Source organism: Perissodus microlepis, chromosome 17 (assembly GCF_051167445.1).
Source record: "Perissodus microlepis isolate ML-2025 ecotype Zambia chromosome 17, ASM5116744v1, whole genome shotgun sequence".
Lineage (NCBI taxonomy): Eukaryota > Metazoa > Chordata > Actinopteri > Cichliformes > Cichlidae > Perissodus > Perissodus microlepis.
In genome coordinates, this window is record NC_140477.1 from 8657501 (window position 1) to 8681731 (window position 24231).

General features: G+C 38.4%; 1 protein-coding gene across 3 annotated transcripts in view; it reads left to right on the forward strand.

The window, feature by feature from the left end:
* grm8a (glutamate receptor, metabotropic 8a) overlaps positions 1-24231 on the forward strand; it is a 299516-nt gene that overhangs the window by 240612 nt on the left and 34673 nt on the right. For all 3 annotated transcript variants that reach the window (XM_084909268.1, XM_084909270.1, XM_084909269.1), the window contains exons 8-9: positions 19128-19267; positions 22595-22741. In XM_084909268.1, the coding sequence (XP_084765394.1) occupies positions 19128-19267; positions 22595-22741 (287 nt within the window). The remainder of the gene's footprint in view (positions 1-19127; positions 19268-22594; positions 22742-24231) is intronic.

Consider the following 24231-nt stretch of genomic DNA (forward strand, 5'->3'; position numbering starts at 1 on the left):
CTACAGGGCTGGAGCCCAGTGTAACACTAAGCTTAATCAGCAAATTTGTAAACTTTCTGATAGACCACATCATTTACATCAGGTATCTACGAGATTCGTTTACCATGTAAGGTAGATTATTGTATTATTGATAAGTTATAGCTAGTCAACATCAGGTTTTGAATAGTGGGTTAATCCTTTTGTGTAAACATTTGGACAGTATCACATTTTTAATAATTGTAGACACATTACAGTATTTTTTACCCAACTTGACTCAACAAATTCATATTTTAACAATGCTAAACGAAACGTCTAATTTGTCCTTATCAAAGAACATGTCACATTACCTCTCACGCCTAACATTAGATTCAGTTCGTGTTTTCTCAAAACATGTAATCTTTTTACATTTTGCTTTTTTGCGAATAGCCTTGTATCACTTTGTACTGCTCAGTAATTTCCCCTCTCTCGCTTTCTCTCTGCATGACTTCCTCAAGTGTTGACAAATTTTAAGTGGATAAAAAAAACCCCAAAAACACATTTGCTCATTTCAAAGTAGCATCAGACACCTCATTTGAATATTCTACTATTAATCTCCATTCCCCTCCCCGATGCGCCTGTACCTGCTTCTCTGTCAGCCTTTTCATTTCCTGTGTTCCTTCGTCCAGCATTGTGTGGAATACATAATGTCTCTGAAAGCAAGAGGCAGAGTGAGGCTGGTTGCATTGTGAGGTTTACAAGAATGGTTTTCTGATTTAGAGGAACGATTAAAATTGCTTGAATATGTCTGTATAGGAATGTGCTCAAAATATGTATCAGTGTTTGTTGCTTCCTGCTCTGTCTGTGTCTGCCCTTGCTAAAAGTGTCAGAAATAAATTCACAGGCAGGCAATGATTGCTGTTTCATACAGCAGCGGCAGATTTGTGCTCAAGTGAGTTTCTCAGTTATTGTTGGCCTGGAGGGTAGAGAAATCCTCCCATAACTACAAGGTCGCAAACTTTATCCCCAGATGAATCACCGAATCCTTCTCGCTTAGTAAAAGTTGGCCTAGACAGAATGAGCTGTAAGTGATCCTGACCAGACATTGAGACGGAATAAAAAAAAATTAGATAAGATGGAGCTGAAATGATATGGGAATACAAGCTTGTATTAGAGCTATTAAATTCTTTCATTAGCCTCTGACACTTTGTAGATGGCACTACAGAAAGTTATGGGTAACAGTGGCAATTACAATAAATTATAATGTAATTAATTTACAGCTGTGTTATCCTTTTAAGGTCACATGCTGCATCCATAAAGGTGAGAACGCTACAAATGTATAATTTACTGATGAAATAGGGGAATACTTAAACTAAAAACAGACTTTAAATAACTAGACACACGTCTACCCTCCAGTATTTTGAAAAGGAAGAAAAAAAGAAAATTTGAAGGAGCAATATAGAAAGAGTGCACTTGAATGCTTGAATTGAGGCATGACATGATTACAGAAAATTCAAAAATTAATAGGTGGAATCAATCAATTTGCCAGTGTCTGGATTATGTGAAGATGGGAATTAAACACCTACACGCTTACCAGCCACATCATTCGATTCATCTGTTTAACTGTCTGGTTAGTGCAAATATCTAAGCAGCCAATCAAATGGCAGCAACTGAATGCATTTCGGCAAGTAGACACAGTTAAGATGACCTGCTGATGTTGAAAAACAGCATTAAAATGGTGAAGAACGGTGATTTAAGGGACTTTGAATGTAGCTTGGTTGTTGGAGCCAGCCAGGTTGGTCTGAGTATTTGAGAATAGGTATGCAACAATAACTCAAATAACCACTAGTTACAGTTAAGGTATGCAGAAGAGCATCTCTGAACACACAACACATCGAACCTTGAAGCAGATGTGCTACAGCAACAGAAGACCACACTGTGTCCTGCTCTTTCAACTAAATCAGGAAACTGAGTCCAGATTTTACATGGGTTCATCAAGACTGAAAAATGTTGATTGATCTGGTGAGTCTCGACTTTCTGCTATGACGTTTGAATGATAGGGTCAGAATTTTGTGTAAACAAGATGAAAGCAGGGATCCATCCTGGCGTATCAGAACCAAGGATGGTATCAGTGGTTCAGGCTGCTAGTGGTGGTGTAATGGACCTCCATCCCCGGAAAAAAAAAGTTGATCACTTTTTCTGTCAGTCTGTTTTCCCACTGTAAGTACTTGAGTTTGATTTTTAAAAAACTAATGAGTTCCATTTGCTGGGTGGTTGTTTGTAGTAAGTGGATCTGCTGCGGTTGTTCACATCTGGTCAGATGCCTTGAAGAAATGAAGCTTCTTCTGGCTACTTTTTTTTGTGTGTGTATTTTTATGAGTGTGTCTGGATACATTTGTGTTTTCCAATTAAAAACAGTTTCATTATTAGTGTGGTTAGGGTCACCATTACACTGATAACCCTTAAGGAGAAATGTGGGAAAGACTGAAGGCTTGTCTTGCCTGTGTTAAGTGCACACCATGGGCATGGAGGAGAATAAGCTAGAGGTGATGATGGAGCATGGATTTTCTTTCTTGTTGCTCCTTATGGATCCATATCCATTTGCCTTTTGAGCAGCTACATGACAAAATGAGAGAGCGAATGGGCTGCTTTCTGACCAACTGAAAACCAGTTTGGTTGTTGTTCACCAACCACTTTTGCTGTAGAACCACAGAATCAATGTAGAGAACCAGTGCACTTCAACTTCAGCAAAAAGTCAACTGTTTAGCAACCTCTTCATTCAATTTGAGTACAGCCTTAACAGAATTTCAGCAGATGTCCATGTTAACACTAAAAATCAAGTTTTTTTTCAATGGCCAGAGGACAAACTCTTTTTTTCTCTCATTTGTTCCCATGGGTTCTGTACACATCCACTCATGAAGGTGATGATTCCATTCACATCAGAGTGGCATGGGCTTTTTTTAGGCTTTAATCTAGCTAAAAAGGTGATGAAGAGGACTCTTGTCCTGTTGGATCTACACAGGTATATCTTGAATTCATATCTTTCATACCTTGTGACCTTTCAATGGGTATATGCTATGTTATCAATTTGAAACAAAAACACAGCCATGAAAGCTGAGATGAAAATGAAAGAAGTAAATGGACTGGTACATACGTAATGTTTTTCGACTGATTTGAGCACTCAATTCACTTTCTTAATGCAAGTCCCAGTGACCCATTCCTTAAAGTGTTTTTGTTTAACACCAAAGCACTTTTAACTTAATGCTGATAGAATCACACCCCAATGGATGCATCAGGGCGAACTTGTCGTGTAGTATCTTGCCTAGGATACTTTGACATGCAAGCTAGAGGAACCAAGATCAAGACAGACCTGCTGATTAGTTGATTCCCCGCTCTACCTCCTAAGTCACAGCCATATATACACCTCATTCTATTAAGAATCTCAACTTAAAAAGTTAGTTTTTTATTTTGAAAGGTAATTCATTCCAAAGTTTTATAGGACAGTATTTAAAGTTTTTTTCGCCGTGTTTTGGCCTTTGCAATAGCATATGACAAATCATGTCTACCTGATGTGATTTGTCATATGTAATCTGTCTGCCTCACACATGATTGATTATGGCAGCTGGAGTGCCATGTTAACCGAATAATTTGTTATACACGGTTAAACATGGTTGCCTAGTCTAAGCAGTATCTTATACTATCATCACTTGGCATTGTGGCAGAAACAAAAAGCCACAATGTTTTCTTTTATACATTCTTGCTGAGATGACGTATGGTTTATGGTGGCAATTGAATAAAATTATAATAATAATAATAATAATGGACTGAATTTATATAGCGCTTTTCGGAACCCCTCAAAGCTCTTTACAATACCACTATTCATTCACTCTCACATTCATTATGTTACTGCATTTGTATTTTGAGAAGAGGTCACCTCAGGATGCAGGTATACAGTAAACAGCAGTATGCTTATTGCTCATCTTTTTCACCTAGAAAAAAGCCCATAACACTATCCACACAAGTCAAAGTCATCCACTTTCTTACTTTCTCAGTTTCTCATGCCATCAGGATTTCTGAACACCCCAAATTTTTAACATGATATTGCCCAGATGTAGCTCCAAGCCACTTTAACACAGCAAGACTGATTTTTCATGTAGTGATTTGCACATTTGCCTTACAAAGGAAAGAGCCTTGGTTCACTCCCAGGAAGAGGCACAAATCCCTTTGGGGTTGTGTCAGGAAGGGCATGGTGTAACAAATCAAACACGTGGCACTGTCGTGAACCCTTTTTAACAAGGCTGCAGCCAGAAGTAATTTTAGAAGTATTACTGAGTTTGATTACATACTATTATATAAAAACAGTGTTTGCTTGACCTTGCCGGAAAATCATTTGCAACTATTTGCACTATTTGCATTGCATAGAAAAGCTCATGCAGATAAACAGAGGTAAATGCACACATACAGTACTGCGCAAAAGTTTTAGGCAGGTCAGAAAATGTTGTAAACAAAGAATGCTTTAAAAAAATGGAAGTGTTTATCATTTATTTTCATCATCAATTGACAAAATGCAGTGAATGAACAAAAGTGAAATCTAAATCAAATCAATATTTGGTCTGACCACCCTTTGCCTTCAAAACAGCATCAATTCTTCTAGGTACACTTGCACACAGTTTTTGAAGGAACTCGGCTGGTAGATTATTCCAAACATCTTGGAGAACTAACCACAGATCTTCTGTGGATGTAGGCTACCTCACATCCTTCTGTCTCATCATTTAATCTCAGGCATACTCGATGATGTTGAGATCAGGGCTCTGTGTGGGGCCATACCATCACTTCCAGTACTTTGTATTTTTCTGAAGATAGTTCTTAATGACTTTGGCTGTATGTTTGGGGTCATTGTCCTGCTGCAGAATACACTTGGGGCCAAAAAACAATCATTTATATTTCTGAAAGCATTCTTTGTTTACAGCATCCCCCCACACCCACACCTGCCTAAAACTTTTGCACAGTACTGTATATCACAGATTTTATGCATAATGAAAACTAAGGCAACTTGTACAGTTTTGATCCAAGGCACACCGGGTTTTTCTAAAATATTAAACTGAAATAAATTTAGGAACGTCAGGAAAACAAAATGAGTTTGAAAACAAAAGGAACTCTTGGAAGAGGAATGTAGTAGTGTGCTCTTCAGCATTCAAATGTGTGTTCTTGGTTTGTTTGATTGTTTCACTTCATGCTGAGAACTTAACTCAGACCAGGTCTAAGTATTAACAGATCCAGATATACATACATTTACTTGCTTTTACTTCTACTGGCTTTGTTACTTGTAAGTACTCCCCCAGAAAAGCATTTCAAATGATGTCCTTTCTAATGCTTCTTTCTCCATCCCACTCTCTTTTGTCCCTTCTTCGCTCTTCTGTTTCATTCTTTCCCTTTTAGCATACTTTCATTTGTTTGTGCTTCACTGTTACTGTCCTTTTTTCACCAACTCTATTTTTCTTTCTTTTCCCCCAGCTTTCTGTTTGACTCTCCGTTACTCTCTGTACTCTGCAGTCCTACCACTCGTACACCCTAAAGCCATTAAGTCATCAACTCATGGCACTATAGGCTTTATAAAGTCTTTGTTTGTTCCTAGGATTTGTTATCCACAAATTGGAAGGAAATTATATTAAGTTTCATCAAAACAAATGTTTATTTTGAAACATGTACACAATTATATATGTAGTCTGACTCGCTCTGTGTCAAGCATACTGCTTTGTTTGTTTGCTGAGCTGGGAGCAATATACCATGTTTAACCATCAGTATGATTATTATTGCTTCTCTTTCCTTCAGCTCACATTTTACATTTCATGGGCAGATTTTCAGTGAAACTTTACTTATATCAAAGCACCCACATTTATGTTCAAACACAGAATTTGATTTGGGAATAAAATGTTATTCTGTTCATGACCATATGTGCTCTCTTTCAGACTGAGTGGTTTAAGGCTAAATGCAATTTGGATATGGCTCACAAACAATATGGGGTGGGCGAGAAAAAGGGATAAGAATTGTGATTCTTACTGAATACATACAAATGAAACACTGCGCTACCAATATATATATTGTTATGTGTGTATATATATATTCTTATTCTATCTATTTTGTGTCAAAGACCGGTCCAATATAATATTTTTCAAATTACATTTCTTGATAATCTTTAATTTTTCCGATCGTCATCAAACCAGTTTGCTTAACTGTTACTTGTACGGACAATAGCATGACAAAGAGCCAAAATCAAGTGTTTCCTCCTCCTAAATCAAGAATTGTTTTCAATAAAAAACTAATTCTCAACACCAAGAACTGAATTAAATTGAACTGAACTGTGAGATTTACAATTATTCTCACCTCTAGTAGGGAAAAGAAGGGCCTATTTTTGTCCTTTACACAAGTTTATATGTGGATGTGTTTTCCATGCAAGGTAACTCTCATTGTGATCTTCGCTATGTGTGGTTATATTCCATGCAGAGAGACAAGATGGACTTTCACAACTGAACTGGCTTGCACTAATTAGAGGGGCTTGACTTTCATATGAAGAACTCTATACCTGGCTGAACAGCCTTGAGGAGAAAGAGAGAAGTATAAAAAAGGGAAGGTTTTGGTTAATGACATTACAAAAGGAACTGGCTCGGGGGATGAAGGCCACCTGTTATGAGAGAAAGTGGAGGGGTCACCTGGAGAAGTAGCTTCCCTATACATGATGAACTTGAACAGTCGCAAATGATCTTGGAATAAGAAAGAGGGAGCAAACGAGTCAGAAGAGCTTATCCCAGTAGAAAGTCTATTAGGACTATATGACCTTGAAGGGATATAGGAGAAAGAAGATATGGAAAACAGACAAGAGTAGAGGTTGAAGAGAAAGCGAATCAGAGAGATGAATGGGGTAAAAAAGATGGAGAGCTTGCTGAAAAGCAGAAAAGGCAAAGAGAGTGCAAAAGACAATGAGAAAAGGGCAGTGCTTTAGGGCGGATAAGACAGATAAAAGAAAGATGAACTTTGCTTGGTCAATAACAGCTTTGGGTAGAAGAAAACAGCGAAATAAGAGTCATCTTCAGTCTATCCATGGGGCAAGGAAGAAAAATGGATGGAAATCCAGGGCATAGTAAAAGTAAAAAAAAATACCCCAAAAACAAACTTTTTTTTTTTTTTTTTACTTTAGGGGCTGCGTAAAATGACCTTCAAGATGAGCTGACAGTGATATATCAAATTTATGTTCAGCTCGTAGACTTGGATAGAAAAGAAACTGCAAAAGACAAAGAGAAGCATGAATTTAAAGTTAAAGTGAATATGACATTAGAAATGACAAGAGAACAAAGAGAGAGAAACATGGAACATGCTAAACATATAATGGTAAATATGCCAAATTTTCTTTGGTTAGGGCAACCATAAGAAGGGGAGGATGCATAGGGAACTATCCTGGTTTATTATGCAAACTTCAAGTAAGTGGAAGGGGAGTATAATAAGAAAAAGGTAATGCCCGATCTTGGCCATCCCCATAAAATCAGTGATATATTTAACAACAACCTTTTTATCCGCATCTACCTGATGTTGATTCTTTATTGTCAGTTTAATACCTTAACAGCTGTTTTTCAGGTATTCTTAAACCCTTTCCCCATCTTTTAGGTCTGTTTATTCCTAAATTTTTAATGGAGACAAAATCTTTTGGATGTAGTACAATATTGAGTGAGAACACTATAACCAGCAGCTGTGAACGGCAGCAATATAATGCCAGGAGGAAACTGTCCATAGCAAATTTAAAGTGCTTGTTTTTTTCCACTGACAAGCTCAGATTTGTATTGACTGTTTTTAAGTTTATCACCCTTTGCTTTTACATGTATTGATGTCAAGTTGGCCAAGTTGTAAGTTTAGCATTGTGTTGTCCTCCCTCTATCGCCAATGTTGGAAAAGCATTCTTCAGAATTATGGGTTTTAGCACAGGATTTATTTTCCTATTTCCTTGGCTCTAGTTATCCTGGTCAAAACAGTCACTCAAATATAAGAGTCTGGCAAAGTGTATGTGTGGACCGGAGGGCTTCCATTATTTGTAGCTCAGCTAGACACAGTTTCAGCCTAAAAATACTCTCTGAAAGGTTTTAATAATCATATTGCCACAATTAAGAAACGGTCACCTGTAAACCAAGAATATCTTTTTATTTATTTCTTTTTATTATATTAACATATTTGTACTCCATCTCTGCAATATTTCTATGTTCCTACCCTAAATAGCCCTCTCCAACTCCAAAACGCCGATAAAACTTTTAAGACTTCTCACTAAGTGAGACTTCTCTTAGATGTGAGATGCGTCTTTATAGCTAGAATGACAATCTGATCCTTTCAGAATCCTCTCAGTGGCAAAAACATTGCTTCTAGTTGCTTTGTTTTTTCTGCAATCACAATCATTTCGACAGTACATAGATCAACCGGTAAATTGGTAGCTTCACTTTCATGGTCACCACAATAGACCAGTTGAGTGTCCACATCACTGCTGATGCCATACCAATCTGTCTATCCCCCATTCCATTCTCCTCTCAACCATGAACAAAACCCTGAGATTCTTAAACTCCTCCATAATGAGTTTAGCACAACTCTCAGTCTCAAGCTGGGACTCCTTCCTCACCACAGAGGTGACTTTGCAAGTCCCAAAAGCCAGTTTCAGCAGCTGGAAATTGGAACACCAAGGCCTCCACCCTTCATTTCATCCACATTCTCCAGACCTCTACATCCTCTGGCATCCTGGGCAATGGTTCCAGTATGGATCAGTGGATCAGTTTGAGGCTGGTTGCGCCCACTGGGCTAAGAATACTCCCAGTCAGCATTACCCACTGTTACTATTACTATTATTCCCATTGAGGTCTCTTGAATTGCACCTCGTTAAATTGTTCTGGTATCTTGGGTTAGTAAATACTATTTATAGCAGGAGTGTAAAGATCCTTTTAGTTAAAAGGCTACAGAAATGTAACTTCATGCAATTAATTATGCACAATGTAACATAGGTAATCATTTATGAAACTATGTAATCTGTGAACACACAACCACCTTTAGATGTTTAGATTTTTTTTACAAAACAGATGAAAAATCTGAGAGCTGAAGACTTATAGTCTTATTAAATTATCTTATTTCTCTAAAGAACGTAACTCAACAGCTACAGTAGCTCTGTCTAAATTTGGAAAATCAAGCGCACCAACAAAGCTGTTGAGTCATGGGATGTACTTAGTGCTTCACTCTATATAGACTCCTCAGGTCCAAACATAATCTCATACTTACTACCTGCTGTCCACTTACAAGCAGCAGGTAGTAAGTAGAAGATTATTTGCACATTTTCCAAGTGTTTACAGGTAGTGTCATGGTAGCTCCATAGTGTAATGGTTTACACATTCCCTTAGCAAGGGTAAACTCCCTAGTTTATCCCCAATTGCGAGTTGTTTCAGGAAGGGCATCCTATGGAAAAATCTGCCAACTTTACTGGAGCTACCTACTGTGGTGACCTCTTGCGATTGAAGGAGCAGCTGGAAGTAGCTATCGTACAGGTGATGTCACCTTGCCTGCTGTAGAAGAGCTCTCTTACAGTGTTTATTTATTGTTTGGTGAAGCCATATGCAGTATATAGTTGGCCGTTGAATAATGTCAGTGTAAACTGTGAGAGACAAATGGGCAAAACAGCCATCGTATAAAGTAGACCTTGTTCAGCTACTGTGTATCTATAGGCTGTGTATATAAAAGCATTTTCTATCCTCTTGCTATTGTTTTCAATATTATACATTACCCCTTTCTCTTGCAATGAGCTAAGTTCTGAAAGAGGATCATTAGCCGAATATAATTTTAGATAAGAGGAGTGAGTAAGAATAGGTAGAAACTAAGTAGGTATAAAAGCAATCATACAGAGAGCCCAAATCAGTGCAGCAAAGAGGCAAATATACACTCACATGGGCACAAAAACAAACCACTATTGGAAATACATTTAATTCAGAAAAATAAGAGGCAAGGATAATAGAGTAATGATTTTTGTTAATTAATTAATTTGTTAATTATTACTACTATTATGCAGGTCTGTTGGACAGGATGATGCAAACCCACCTAATCAGTTTTATTACTCCCATACCCATTTGGCCTGTGGGTGCCCTCCTCTACCTTGGATATCATCCATTGCAATCAGTGATAAAGGGTGAGCAGCACAGATTATACTTCTAGCAGTCATGTGAAGAAGAACACTTACATTGTCTGCTGATAAATGCTAGCAAATGTAGCTTTGTAATATGTGCTTTACATCATAAAAAGGGCATATTTTTATGACATTTATTGATTGAATTGAATTGATATACCTTTATTAGTCCCACAAGGGGAAATTTCATAAGGCTGCCGACCTATTGCACGCAATGGCGGCGCCATCTTACCTTCCGACCATACATACATTACACAAAACATCACATGGAGAAGACAGGTCAGAGAGGTATAACAATGGAAAATGCACCACATGAGGAAAGATAAGGAGAAAAAAATAACTCCCCCCAGACTGAGCTCCAACAGGGAGATCAGTTTGAGAACAGAAAAAAACACCTCTGCACATAGCACATGAAAAAACTCTTAATACACCAAAGAAACACATGACAAGCAACAGGGATGGGTAAAGGGTGAGAGACAGCCGAATTAGACAGTACATCCGGGCCTGCGTGCGCTGGTCTCCTTGATCCACCGTCAGCATCGGAAGGGAATAAGCGTCGAAGGCGTTTGGAAAGGGAGGGGGGATGAGTGTGTGCATATCAGTGTATATGTATGTGTGTGCGTGTCCAGAGTTCAGCTGAGACAGTGTCCTTCGCCTTGCTAGGCTAAGTAAACAGTCTTCCAGCCAACCCAGGTGGCCTTGCATGGAATGGGAAGGAACAGACTAAACACAGTCGTTATCAGGGTGTTGTTGTTCAGCTCCAGCCTTGAGACCGCAGCTGGCGCCAAAGGGGTATCTGCATGAAGTGATGGTGGTTTTTACTTTAGTGCGAACAGCTCATATGAATTTCAAAGCAGTTCTACAGTCCAACACTGGTCTCTCAATCTCCCGTTGGAGAGCCGCGAGCTTCGCCATACTTGCGTTCTGTGATGTTGTCATTTCTTGTGCTCAAGGAGGCGATTCTGAGAACTCACGGCAGTGTGCCTCCCCGAGATGTCATCCAATTTGCGCCCAGAGATGTTATTCCGAGCTAGCCCTTCCGAGATGTATCCAGTCTGCAGTCAGAGATCTTATTCTGAGTATTCACAGCAGCCGTAGCCTCTCCAAGATCTTATCCGTGCTGCACTCAATGAGCCCATTTTGAGAAACTCACGCCTCTCCCATCGTTCCAATCCCAGCGGGCAGCCTTGTGGGGGTTTGAGCAGCCGGTTCCGCTTTCTTAATTCTTCGATAAGTCAGGGCCAAGCCAGCTCCGATCCGCCAGAACCCTGTTACCATGGTTCCGAATAGGTAGATATCTTCAGCACTCAGGCTCACCCAAGCCCAAACTTCTCGTTGAGAAAGGGATGTCAATTGCATTTAGGGACCAGTTGATCCAATCCATAATTCCTCTTTTAGGTTTTAGAGAACAGACTGTGAGAGAGTGTTCCAGGGAAAAGTAATACAAAAACACGAGACTAGACAAGGACATAAGAGGCTAAGCAGGGAAGCTAAGGGAGAGGAGGAGGAGGAGAGGAGAAAAGTGCGACCGCCTTCGTCAAGAGCAAGAGCAGAAAAAGTTGTTTGTCTCTAAACCTAATTTAGCAAAACTCATGACTCTATGATTCCTGTGCCAGTGTTGAGAGTGGTATGGCCTGTCCTAGCCTCCATATATAATTTTCTTATAATTTTTTAATGTTGCTACCTTGGTTGGGCATGGCCAAACAACTGTCCTTAAATATTATGATAAAGACCTCTTAGCTGGCAGAGGAGCCCAGGTATTGGTGAACTTTGCTGTGACCGCCTGAGCACTTTTAGGCAACTTTTCTAGTCTTTGGTAGCTCTCTAGGCTTCTTCAGACATTTTGACTGATCCCCAACACCACTGGCTGAAGCCAAGACGTAAACCATAACGTTTCTGAAGAATATAACTTTATGGACCATGCTGAGATATGGGTGGGTTTTGGCTAATAGCTGGTTGGAGAGCAACTTGTTGGTAGAAAAACGCTGTTCTATGCTTATAAACTGTGTTACCATTGATATATTTCATAGTTACAACAAAAGAAATGGAAACAGTTTTTTCAACAGGCTATTAGCAACAAAATGCCTAAAGATACAATGTAAAATGTGTTCTTTTCTAGGTTGCCTGTTATGTGTAGACAAAATAAAGGTTCATCCCATTAAGTTAGATGTCTTTTTATATTTGGACAGTGCATGGGGCAATGCTAAGTGACTTTTGCAATGCTATACGTGTGTATGTTTGTGAGATTTTTGCCTTTTGAAATGCAAGTTAGTGTACAGGGTTAAACTGAAAAAAAGTTTTATATATTATAAAATTGTTTGACTGTAAAAAAGTCAAGCAGAGAGTTGAAACTGTAAGCAGTGTAGCTATAAGTAACACTTGAGCTCTCTCCTTGACTGTTTTCCTCTTTCTTCTGCCAAGTTTGTTAATGTAACTCCTTGTTTCTTGTTTTGTTTATTTCTCCTCTCTCCCGCTTTTATTCCCTGCAAATTGCATTTCTATCCCCGGCTCAGGCTGTTTTGTCTCTTTTGATCAGCTTAATATGGCCGGCTCCCACGGTTTTTATCGCTTTTCTTACTCTTCTCTCTTCCATTTTCTCAAAGGCTGCAGTGAATGCAGATGATGACACAAATATTGGCTCAGTAAATTAGTTTTTTGTAATTACTGGAGACTGCCGTACAAAAATATATGTATATATTTTCTTGTGCCCTGCATGTGTGCATCATTCGACATAAGTCATGAAAAACATGTCATTTCAGTAGAAAAGATTCTTACTGTATTTTATTTTAGCCAAAGTGTTTCATTGTTATTCACACGGAGAATCGTTTAGATCTGGATCCTCTTCAAACATGTTCCATTATCAGCTCTGTTTCCCTCAGACAAACTATCTCCATGCTTGTTTTGCTTTTGCACAGACAAGGCGAGGTGATAACAGAGATGCTGAGAGGAGAGATGACTCCACGGGAAGGGATGGGTAAAGCGTGCTTTGGAAATGCACAGAGGAAGGGGAGATAGTTGCTGTAGGATCAAACAGATTTAGAGGTAAAGAGTGACCGGATGGGATGAAATGATTGGCCACGAGGAAAGTTGTACAGCAAGTGGCTGCAAAAATGTGCGATTATGTGACAGAAAATTGGGAAAGGACAGAAAGAGTAGAAAAAAGCCATGAGAACTACTGTTTAACCAGCTGCTCTTTTACAGTCGCCTTCTCTGCGAAAATATGAAAATGACAGTTTTTTTCTTCCATAAGTTCAGGCTTCATTATTACTTTTCTTCTGTCATTTCTTATTCTCTTTTTGCGTTTCTTTCCCTGTCTGTCTGTGTCATTTTCCCCTATTAGTGCTATCGATGCATAGCACACAGATGGGAGCCTATTGGCAAAGAACACACACACAGACCTATGTTTTATTAATGCATGCTGCAGTGTAGTTTTTGCATCTTCCCTTCATATAAATTTAGTCTCTGGTATGAAGACTTGCTATTCTTCCTTGGTTCTTATTAAGTGTACCAGGCAAGACTTGAGGCTTTTTTACCAGCTCTTCTGCTCGTTCATCTTCTATTCTTTAATTTTTCTGCCATCTTTGCATCTAAGTATCTTAAGTTTAAGTAACAAACATTTTGTATACTTTCTGTGTCCTTTTGCTGCACCACTTCCATCTGCCTCCTTCTGTCTCTGTTAGCTGAAGAGGTTTTAAAGACGATGCTAACTAAAATGCATTCTCACACATTTGTGTAGATCTCTCTTTTTATCCATTTCCCTAGTCTTGCACTCTTTCCTTTTCTGCCAGCCTAAGAGACTTTAGAGTCTTTAACCAGCCTTGCTAAGGAAGAGTTTCTTCTTGTTTCCCTACCTTTCTTTGCTCTTAAGTGGACTGATATCTCTCTGCAGCTGACTGAAGTAGACAGTATCGAGTACTTGTCAGCATGCCTGATCCCTCATGTTTTACCTTGTTCTTCCTCTATCATTAATTTTACTGTATCGTTTCTCCTTTGTATCTTTTTCTGTTTTTCTCTGACTGTTAAGTTAGCCAAGGTTTCTTACTTTCACTCCTGTATTCCTTACCTTCATTTTTTGTCTTCTTTTTAGCTCTCTCAGATTCGTGTGACTGACATTGAATATATTTGAATCTAGTGCAAACCAAATCATTTCTCCGTCTTCTTTCCTGTGCCAGTATTACTGATTCCCTCTTATTTCATCCCTTTCCCACCTCTGTTAGTGTATCTCTGTCTGCAAGCTCATTTCAGCCAAATTGAAATTCACATTGGCGTCTTTGAGTTCTTGCTTATCAGATATTTTATTAGATTACTGAAGTAAAAGGTCATGACCCATGATCTTCTTTTTAACAAATCTAGAGGGAAGTTGTAGTGTATTGTTGATACCCAGAGGGATAGCCTCTGACTCTGTGGGGAAGCTACAGAGCGCTGTTGCTGGCAGGCCTGGAAACAGTATTTTGCCATAGGACACTTTAGTTGGGCCTTTGTCATTTTAGATGTCTATCTGGTCCTGCGAGGCGACCTGAAGAGTTAAAATAAGCCCTGAAAAAATGTTTTCTTGCACATACGCACTCTCCATGCCTTCAAGTAGAATTTTTACCTGTTCTCACTGTGCTCAAGCAGCACAATCGCAGCACCCAAATCCTCCTCCAAAAATGAAACACTCAGACTTCAGAATTCAGTATTTTTCTCAATCACAGTAAGTGAAACAATGCATTATGTTACCTACATCTTCCCCCTGGCCTTTTTTCCAAGCACTTTGTGTCAATTAGAAGCATGCCAGCTTTGGGTTATGCAGAATAAATCCATCACAGGCAAATAATTCACATGCTAAACAGGAGCGGTGACAAGCTGTGATCCTAAATAACAAATGGTTTACAAGATATACATAAATATTTGTGGCATATGGATGTTTAAGGAGAAAAACATGTCTTTGGGACAAACGCAGCACTTACTCGCACATTATGACAAATATGTTCTGCAGTGCAGCATCTTGCTTTGAAAAGCAGCTCATAATGGGTGTCACTATGGATGAGGTGGAGGTGTGTTGCTAGGGCAACAGGTGATATTTTTTTTCCCCCTTCCAAGGTCAAAGCAACTAAAGCGAGAAGTATTGAAAGTGTAAAAGCTGATTTATCACTGCCCCTTACTGTACGTTGATGAGACAGAATACATCAACACGGCAGCAAAAGAGACTTGAAAAATGTGATTAAGTATCCTTAAAGGTTAAAAATGGTGTGAAATTTTTATATCGGTTTGTAAGCAACATGCACTGGATTCGCCACGCGAGCTTCTGTTGTGCCTGTTTTGTGTTTCTTGTGTCTTTATCCACCTTATCCAGAAACTTCCAACAAAAGGTGCAAACTCTATGTGACTGAAAAATCAAGGTAACTGCCTTTTTCACGACAAACAGCCTGCCTTAACTCCGTCTTCACTCCAGGCAACAACTTTAACTGCTGAATTTTGCAAAGCAGCCCTAAAGAGGCATGATTGGTGTGATCAAATATTACAGAGCAAAGCCAACCAATACGAGCAGGGAGGAAAAATGACATGCTTATCGTCGGGTGGGATGCACTTTTTGGGTTTTTTTAATCATGCATGAGCATATTAGATGCATGCAGACCAATGCTGTTGTAAATCTGTCAACCCATTCATTATTGTAGGCAGTGGCTCTGTTTTGTTTTTTTTCTTCATCAGTGTTGCTCATTGGTATATGGCCTCTCATTGTGAAGCCTTGAGCTTACACTTCCACTAAGGATGGCAATGGCTGTTGCTATGCTGGCTTTCTAAAGCCAGAGAAAGTGGAGGACCTGACCCAAGGATACTACATGCAACTTGCATCTTGTCAGTGGAAAGTTTGTTGAAAGCTCTACTGGTAACACTTAAAACAACTATCAAAATGACACATTATTAAGCATTAGTAAAGGAGTAGTACTTAATTCATCATTTATAAAGCATTATTCCATAGTGTGTATTATTAAACCTGCATAAGGCAAAAATAGTTCTCATTTTAGATGTCACACAAAATAATTAACAACGTGTAACTGCCTGAATTAAGCATCAAAGTACACTATTAAATTAGTATTTATAAAACCTCTGTTAAAACACAAACAAACAACAAGCTCATATCTTAATCATTATAAACAGAAATGTGCATCTAAACAGCCGAATCACTTACTTAGACTATCTATATGCCATGAACATATTATATATGAGCTTATTATTCAAGAATAAAAATATATACCTGTTACATTTACCTGTGTTTATAAATCACATATTATGGAGGAGTAATAAACACTAAAACCTTACTAACGCTTAATAGTGTGTCAATGTTATAAAGTGTTATCGCTTCATTATATGATCGTCTTTATCATGTGTCAGACTCCAAATGTGGAAACATTTTATAAGATTAATGCCATTTAGTAGTGAAAGGAGACTTAAACAAGTAGATAAAACCATAAATTAATCAGAGAATTGTTTAGAGTTAATAAATCCTCTGGGAACAAGTGTTGTCGCCTCCTGCCGTCCATTAAAGCATCTCCAGGTTTAAGTAAAATCGCCGGCCTTGTCTGTGGTTCGTAGTAAAGACAGTGATGCCTGTTTTCATTCTTTGAATATCAAATCCTGCCATTCTGTCAAAGCTGCCAGGATCTCAAAGATACACACAAGGTGTCCTTTGGCGTTAGTGCTGGGGTTGTTGTAGTCTTGACATGGGTATCACTCTCAATTTGTCAGATATGAAGGATTTTCAAGGCCTCCTTGTCACTTTTAAAAGCAGCAGGAAACAGTGAGTGTTCTTTTTCATTGTGCAGGGCTAATGGGTATACTTCTCACATGCAGACATGACCTTATAATAATTATGACATCAATGACAACTTGTATCTATTGTCTCAATCCTTTTCCATTCATCTTCCTCAGAGTCTCTCAGTACGATTCCTACTTCTTACGACGTTCTCTCTCTTTCTTTTACCCATTATGTGCATATCTCTCATTGTTCTGCTCACAGTGGGCCACTTCTACTTCTTTGTCTTTGAGTTTGTCTCTTCTGTCCTTCATCTTCTCTTCTCTCTGTCATCGTGATTGGTTTTCTTTCTGTCATATCGTAAAGTCATTTCTCTACCCACACTACTCTTTTATCACACTTGATCTCCTTCTTGCGTCTCTCTGTTCAGCTTGGTTTCTTTTTTATCGCAAGAACTTTTCCTTCTTTTTAAATATATTTGTTGATATTTTCTGTTTCGGTGTTTTCTTTTTTCTCTGACATGCTTTTCTCTGCTTACTCAGTTTCCAGGCTTACGCTGTTTACCTTTCCTTTTTTTAAATGCATAACTTTTTCTGTCTTTCTTATCTTTCCTCCATCAGCATTAATGAGTTATTTTACCTGGGGTGCAATTTCCATAATGTAGTGCTTTTTCCACATATAGATTATAATTGGATTTCCTTTATGCTGTGCTAGTTTCAGTAATTTGATTTGATTGCATTGCTACATAAACAAGATAGCAAGTAAGACAGAGAGCAAAAGAGGAAAAAAAAAGTTTGTGTTAAACCTCAAAGGTGGTGGAGAACTAACTGGTGGAGGATGTTGCCTTGCTACAACACCCCTCTACTGAGTCTCCTGGTTTGCCTGACACTTTCTTTGTGGGGTTTGCTTGTTGTCTCTGGATTTGCTCTGAGGATTCTACTATGGAAAGATGCTCTGTGAAAATCATCCCTTACTTTCCCTCTGATTGGTTAGTATCCATATCGTAGTCCTGGTTAGAGTTAGACTGAAATATAAGGCCCACAGAAGTAGGCAATGAGAACATTTATGAAATACAGGTGAAAAAACGAAATGTGTGTAAAATGCTGGCACAGAGAGAAGCAGTGTGTATATAGCTGATTTACTGATAACTTATTCTGGTGCTGTAATATAGTAAGAATGCAATAATGGTAGCACAGTCTTCAAGAAAGACTTTATTTCCTTATATTGTGATAGGAAAATGGAAATGGGTGCAACGATTTACTGTAATGTGCAAACATAGATGGAAATGCATGTTTGCAGTTTGAACAAGCTTGAAAATTGATATTTATTCTTCACCTTAAGCAAGCTTTCTTGTCATTTTTTGAAGTAAATTTCATGAATAGTTCTCATTCAAAGCTCTTCTTTTGAGGTTTGCGCCTTTTTATTCTCTATAAGATTTGACAAGATCCTCCCTTGCTGAGGTGCAACCCAAACTATGACAGAACCTCCACCTTGTTTTGACAGATGGTTGTAGACATAGTCGTACACACTGCACACCATGCTGATATGCCATGATGTCTACTAGTAGCTCTTTGGGAATCACATTGCTGGGTTAAAAATACTTTTTTGTGCCTGTCAAACTGTGTTGTCTTTGACATTTTTCTGCAAATGCCGGTACACCTCTTGTGATAGGTATTTCAAAGGTCAGTGTGTAATGGCTTAATAAAACAACAACAACAACAACAAAAAAAAAACATTCTGGTGAAAATGTTTAGGTGCAAGCACTGGTAATGAAGGGGTGGAAAATGAGTGAAAAAGCAGCCAATGTCTAAAGGAAAACTCTGAAACACCTTGAAAACTGGCTCAAAACCACTTTAAAAACATTATAGGAAAGTCTGGCTCTTTGAAACCAAACACACAGAAAAGATGAGTGGCTCAAGATTTTTGCACAGTACTACAAATTCTGTAAAATTTCATCCATAGTACATCAAATTGTCATTATACTCCTTTCTTTAAAATTGCGCACACAGCATTGTAATACCACCACTAAGTAGAATCTCTTTGATACACATTAAAATAAGAAGAAATGATGACTTTCCAAACTTTTAATGTCTTTAGTGAAGCTAGAAAATAGAACTTTTCATATTTCATTCCATTGAACCTTTATGCTTTTTAGGAGTAGTCGCCTGATCAAGAAAAGTGAAAGAGCATCACAAGAAATTACTAAATTGACGCCGTCTTCAAAACCTGTTTCTGTTTTAGGAAGTGCTGGTACACCAGTGGTTTTCAATGAGAATGGAGATGCTCCAGGGAGATACGACATATTCCAGTACCAGATCACCAACAGATCGACTGCTGAGTACAGAGTCATCGGATCCTGGACCAATAAATTACACCTCAAGGTGAGATTTTTACACACGTATACCAGTGTACCTAATTGGTTTTTACAGTTTATAAGCTGACAAAACTGCTCATATTTTTCACACATATAAATTGAATGAAGTGAATGGAAAAAAAATAGGAAAAGTGGGGCAAAAACTTGGAAAATCAACTTAAAAGTGAAGCTCGAGTGAAAAATAATAGATTATTATGAAATGTGTTTTCAATGATTAACATTTTATGGTCTAAAAAGTTGTTCAGTACAGAACATGTTCCATTTACCATAGTATATATTTCAGATGTGTTTCCAGCTTGTCATATGTTGAACTATCTCATTATTAGTATTTTATCATGACACGTCTGTGTCTTAATGAAAAATGTCATATATTTTGATTTGAGTGCCTTATTGAAGCTTCTGAGGCATTATAGATCAGACACCTTGGAAGAATGAAAATTCAACATGACTATGAGCAGCTGCCATGATTTCAAAATCCCTTGTTACTGGGCTGGATTCGTTTGAGTTATTGCTCTTACTCAGGCGCAAAAGTTAGTTTTTTCAAGCAAGTGTAGATCTTTGCTTCTATTCAGAATACTAATCTTTGTGAAGGAGAGAGACTTGCAAACATTCGCAACTGTGAAAGGTCACACACCTACAGAATACACATAATAACCAATGCTACAGAACCTGGAGAATATACAGTGCCTACTTAGATCCACAGAAAAACTGAATTCCCATTGTCCCACTCGCTCTCTCTGTCTCACTGACTTACAGTCACATGCACAAAAAAAATCTTTGAGCAAGCAGCAGTGCTAGGTGTTATAAATCCACCAAGGACTTCATTAGAAAGGCCAGATGACAGATGAGAAGACTAATAGACACAAAACGCTTTCTGGCTGATGGACGGTGTGTTTGTGTGTGTGTCAGTGTGTGTGTTTGTACAGCAGTACAGAAGTATAAAACACAGAAACTGAAGTCACACATGATTTGGCACTTTAACACTTTCTAAACAGTCAGACATATTTAATTAGGTAAAATCCTGAAGGTGTGCAGGGTAGCAGGTGGAAGTTTTTATTAAGAACAAAAAAGTTTGAATGTTCATCATTATAAATACAAGACAGCACTGTGGAACATAAGAATGTACAGCATGTGAGTCTCAAGAATTCACACATTCAAACCCTGTGCAAACTGAGTATTGGCTACCTTGAGTGCACTGTCGTGCTATGCAACACTGAGTTGAATCAGCGTTGTCGACATATAACAGACAACTTATCTAAGAAACAATTTGAAATTTAAACACTTTGTTACGAGCAGCCTGTCACAAAAACATAATTTGTTCACATTTCTTCAGTTGATTCTATGAAAAATGCCAAAAACAACACAGTTTGACAGGTGCAAAAGATGATAATTTTGCATCAACAAGGCAATTCCCAAAGTGCTGTTAACCAAAGTTTCTCTGCTCTTTAAATATCACTTAATTCTGTACAGCTTTTCCTTAAAAAGATGAGGAAACTGGACAAGTGCAGGGCAAATGAAATAATATCAGGCTATCTACAACAGACCAACAGTATGTAAAAGTCATGTCCTTTTACATACAAAAAAAATGGAAACATCCAGCAATGACCTGAAACAGGACCTAAGACATGCATCTGGCCCTTCAGATCATCCATCTACTGTTCACTGAAGCTTCATCAGAAATGGTCTCAGTGGAAGGGTGGCTGTCAAGAAGCCGTTCTTAAAGAAGGAAAACCAGGAGAAAACACTGAGGTATGCCAAGTTACATGAGAACTGGGCTGAAAAATCAGAGGTAAAGTTTTGGTTCAAATCATCATCCCTATTTACAGAGGAGATCAGGAGAGATAGATGTGGACGACAGACTGTTCATCTGCTGTCTACAGTTATCTGTAAAACATGCTGCAGCCACTGTCTTGTTTTGGCATTTTAGCCAATGATGTTGGGGATCTTGTCAAAACTGATGGAGTTATGAACACAGGAAAGGTTTCATTTTTCAGTATGATCCCAAAAACACTGCAAATAAAATTAAAGTATATCCATGGGAAAAAATGCACAATGGAACACCCTCAGTCATGGATTGACCTCGCCAGAGCCTAGGCCTCATCATTACTGAAGTAGTGTGAGATCATCTTGACCAAAAATGCAACAAAAGGCAGACAACGTCCAAAGAAGAGCTTTGAATGTTCTTCGAGAAGTCTGGAGAACTATTCCTGAAGACTACTTAAAGAAATGACAAGAAAGCTGCCCAAGAGAGTTCAGGCTGTGTTGAAGAATAAAGGTGGCCATGCCAAAAATTGACTTTCAAAATCTTTGAAATTATACAAACCCTGTTTCTTTGCCTTATATTTCCCTGTATGCTTTCATATGTTTCAATAAATCACTGCAACAAATTTCCTATTTTCCAGGCAAAATAAAATGAAGGCTGACACTGCACTGTAATTAATAAAGTATGGGTCTGTGTTGTTTAATTTATGCCTTTTGATAGAAAATAAGGTGATAGTATACAGATATTAAATGGGGGATATGAATAAGTAATGAGCAAAATTTCTCAGTAAACAAAGTTTCTCCTTAGTGATATATGTACAACACTGTGGGCAGCAACTATCCCATTCTTGCATATTAAACTCCATGAGAACTTGTTTCTGTTTGTGTGTCAGTAATTAACTCAAATCCACCCTCTCTAAGTCTAATGAATTTTCCCTTCTAACTAGTTGTTTTAGGACTGGTGCTTTTTGTGTTTAAAACAGTAATATTCAATTTTGTGCAGCACCCTCGGCGATGGTTAAACCACGGGGAGCGCAGTAATGACAGACTTCCTCACAACTGCTCGCGCACACAACTACAAATTAGTACGCACACATTCAAACTCACTCGCAGAGGACGTACGGAGAGCTCAGGGATTCACTATAATGCCAGCATGACACAAACACAAATAAACAAAATGCACACATGGCGAAACATATGCGTGTGCACACTCACAAATAAACACACACACAGACACACACAGAAGGAAATGCAGATGGCCTATTTGTGCCAGATCTGATTATGGTCTGATTGCTGGCTTCCAGACTAGCTGGTGTTAGTTTTGTGCCTGGCAGCACTCAGGAAAATGATCAGAGGATCTGCTTGTGCTAATTGCTCTGCGAGATGCCCTGAAGACACACTTTTTTTTGCAGGTAGAGAGAGAGCTGAGTGTTAAAGGACTGTTAACATACAGTTTATGTCAGCTTCTGCAGATGGCTGCCAATCCTTATGCTCCAAGATGTCCTGTGAGAAAATAAGAAGCTTCATTTTGCCGTTTTGACACACAAATAATAACACACTGCTCTTCTCTCAGGTGGAGGCCATGCGTTGGAGGATGGGTGACCCAACTTTCCCTGCCTCCGTTTGCAGCCTCCCGTGCCGTACGGGTGAAAGGAAGAAAGTGGTGAAAGGGGTGCCGTGCTGTTGGCACTGTGAGCGCTGTGAAGGATACCATTTTCAGGTAGATTTCTGAAGAAAAATATCACCTATCCAAAACCGTCAGCGTGATCCAGAAATTAAAATATCACAAACACTGTGACATCACAGGTTGCATACAAATCTGGCTAGATCTTGATTTGTGTTTGACAAAAAATGAACAAATCATGCATCAACACTTTATCAATTTAGCAGTTTCTCTGTCAGTCTGATTTCAGCACTGATTATTTGTGTTTTCAAACCTAGAGAGGCTTGCAGAACTTCTTAGCCTAACCAATTCATCTGTGCGAAATTGACTTGTCAAAAAACGAGGTAAAAATGTGGATTTTAATCAAATGTCTAACATTCCTTATACTTCCTCTCCCAACTTTACAAATGAAACCGCATTTGTTGGAACGCTTTAAAAAGAATCAGCTGAAAGACCAGTTTGCAATAAAAACTGTTTGACATTGTAAACGTGTTAGCTTCTGCACACATCGACTTGTTGACAGCTGCTGTCTGCTTACTCCTGCTCTTTTTTTAGGCAATTAAAAAAGTGAGGCACTTAGATTGTCCATTTTGAATTTCTATACAGAGAAAGTATCTAATTTGAGGAGAGGGAAATGCCCTGATCGCACATTTTGAAGCTGCGTTCATGATAAAAAAGAAAGCACAGCCTCTTTCAGTTGTAAGGCTTTACATATCAGGACATAATAAAATGATCTGGTCCTTATCAGGTCTTCAAATTAGGTAGATAAATATCAGCAGGTAAAATATTACACTGTGTCATCATTTATTTTACAAATACTGAGCTAAAATACAGAATCAATGTATGAAAAAACTAGTTTTGCCTAAATATAGCCATCCTTTTTCTATAGGAATAAAGAGAGTCAGGGACGTCTAGATGCTGCTAATCAAAAGCATTTGATTAACTGATCAGCAGCAGCACTTCTATAAAAGCAAAGGTTTTGTCACTTTGCTGGTCTGAAGCATTCAGGTATGTGTTAACACGAGGCCAAGGAGTGATTAGCAGTGATCTCTGAGGAAGAATTGTTATTGTTCATCAGTCTGGGAAGGGTTATAAGGCCATTTCCAAAAAAGAAAAAGTCCATTCAAAGATTATTCACAAGTGAAAAACATTCATGAAAGTAGAATAAGAAAAAAGCTGAAACTGAAGTTTGCCTGGAAATGCTGCCACTTCTTCTCTTTCTTGAAAAAAAAAAAAAAAAAAAAGAACATGGCAGCACAGCTTCAGTTTGCAAAGTTGCATTCAAACAAACCACAAGACACAATGTCCTTGAGATAGCAGACAGGAAAATGGAAATGCTTGGCCATAATGCACAACACCATGTTTGCTGAAAAACCAAAGCATATCAGAACAAACACCTCACACCAACTGTCAAGCACAGTGATGGAGGGGTGATGATTTGAGCTCGTTTTTCAGTCAAAGGGCCTGGACACACTGAGTCGACCATAAAGATAACTGTAAAAAATGTATACTCAATCAATCAATCAAGGCTTTATTCGCCAAGTGCA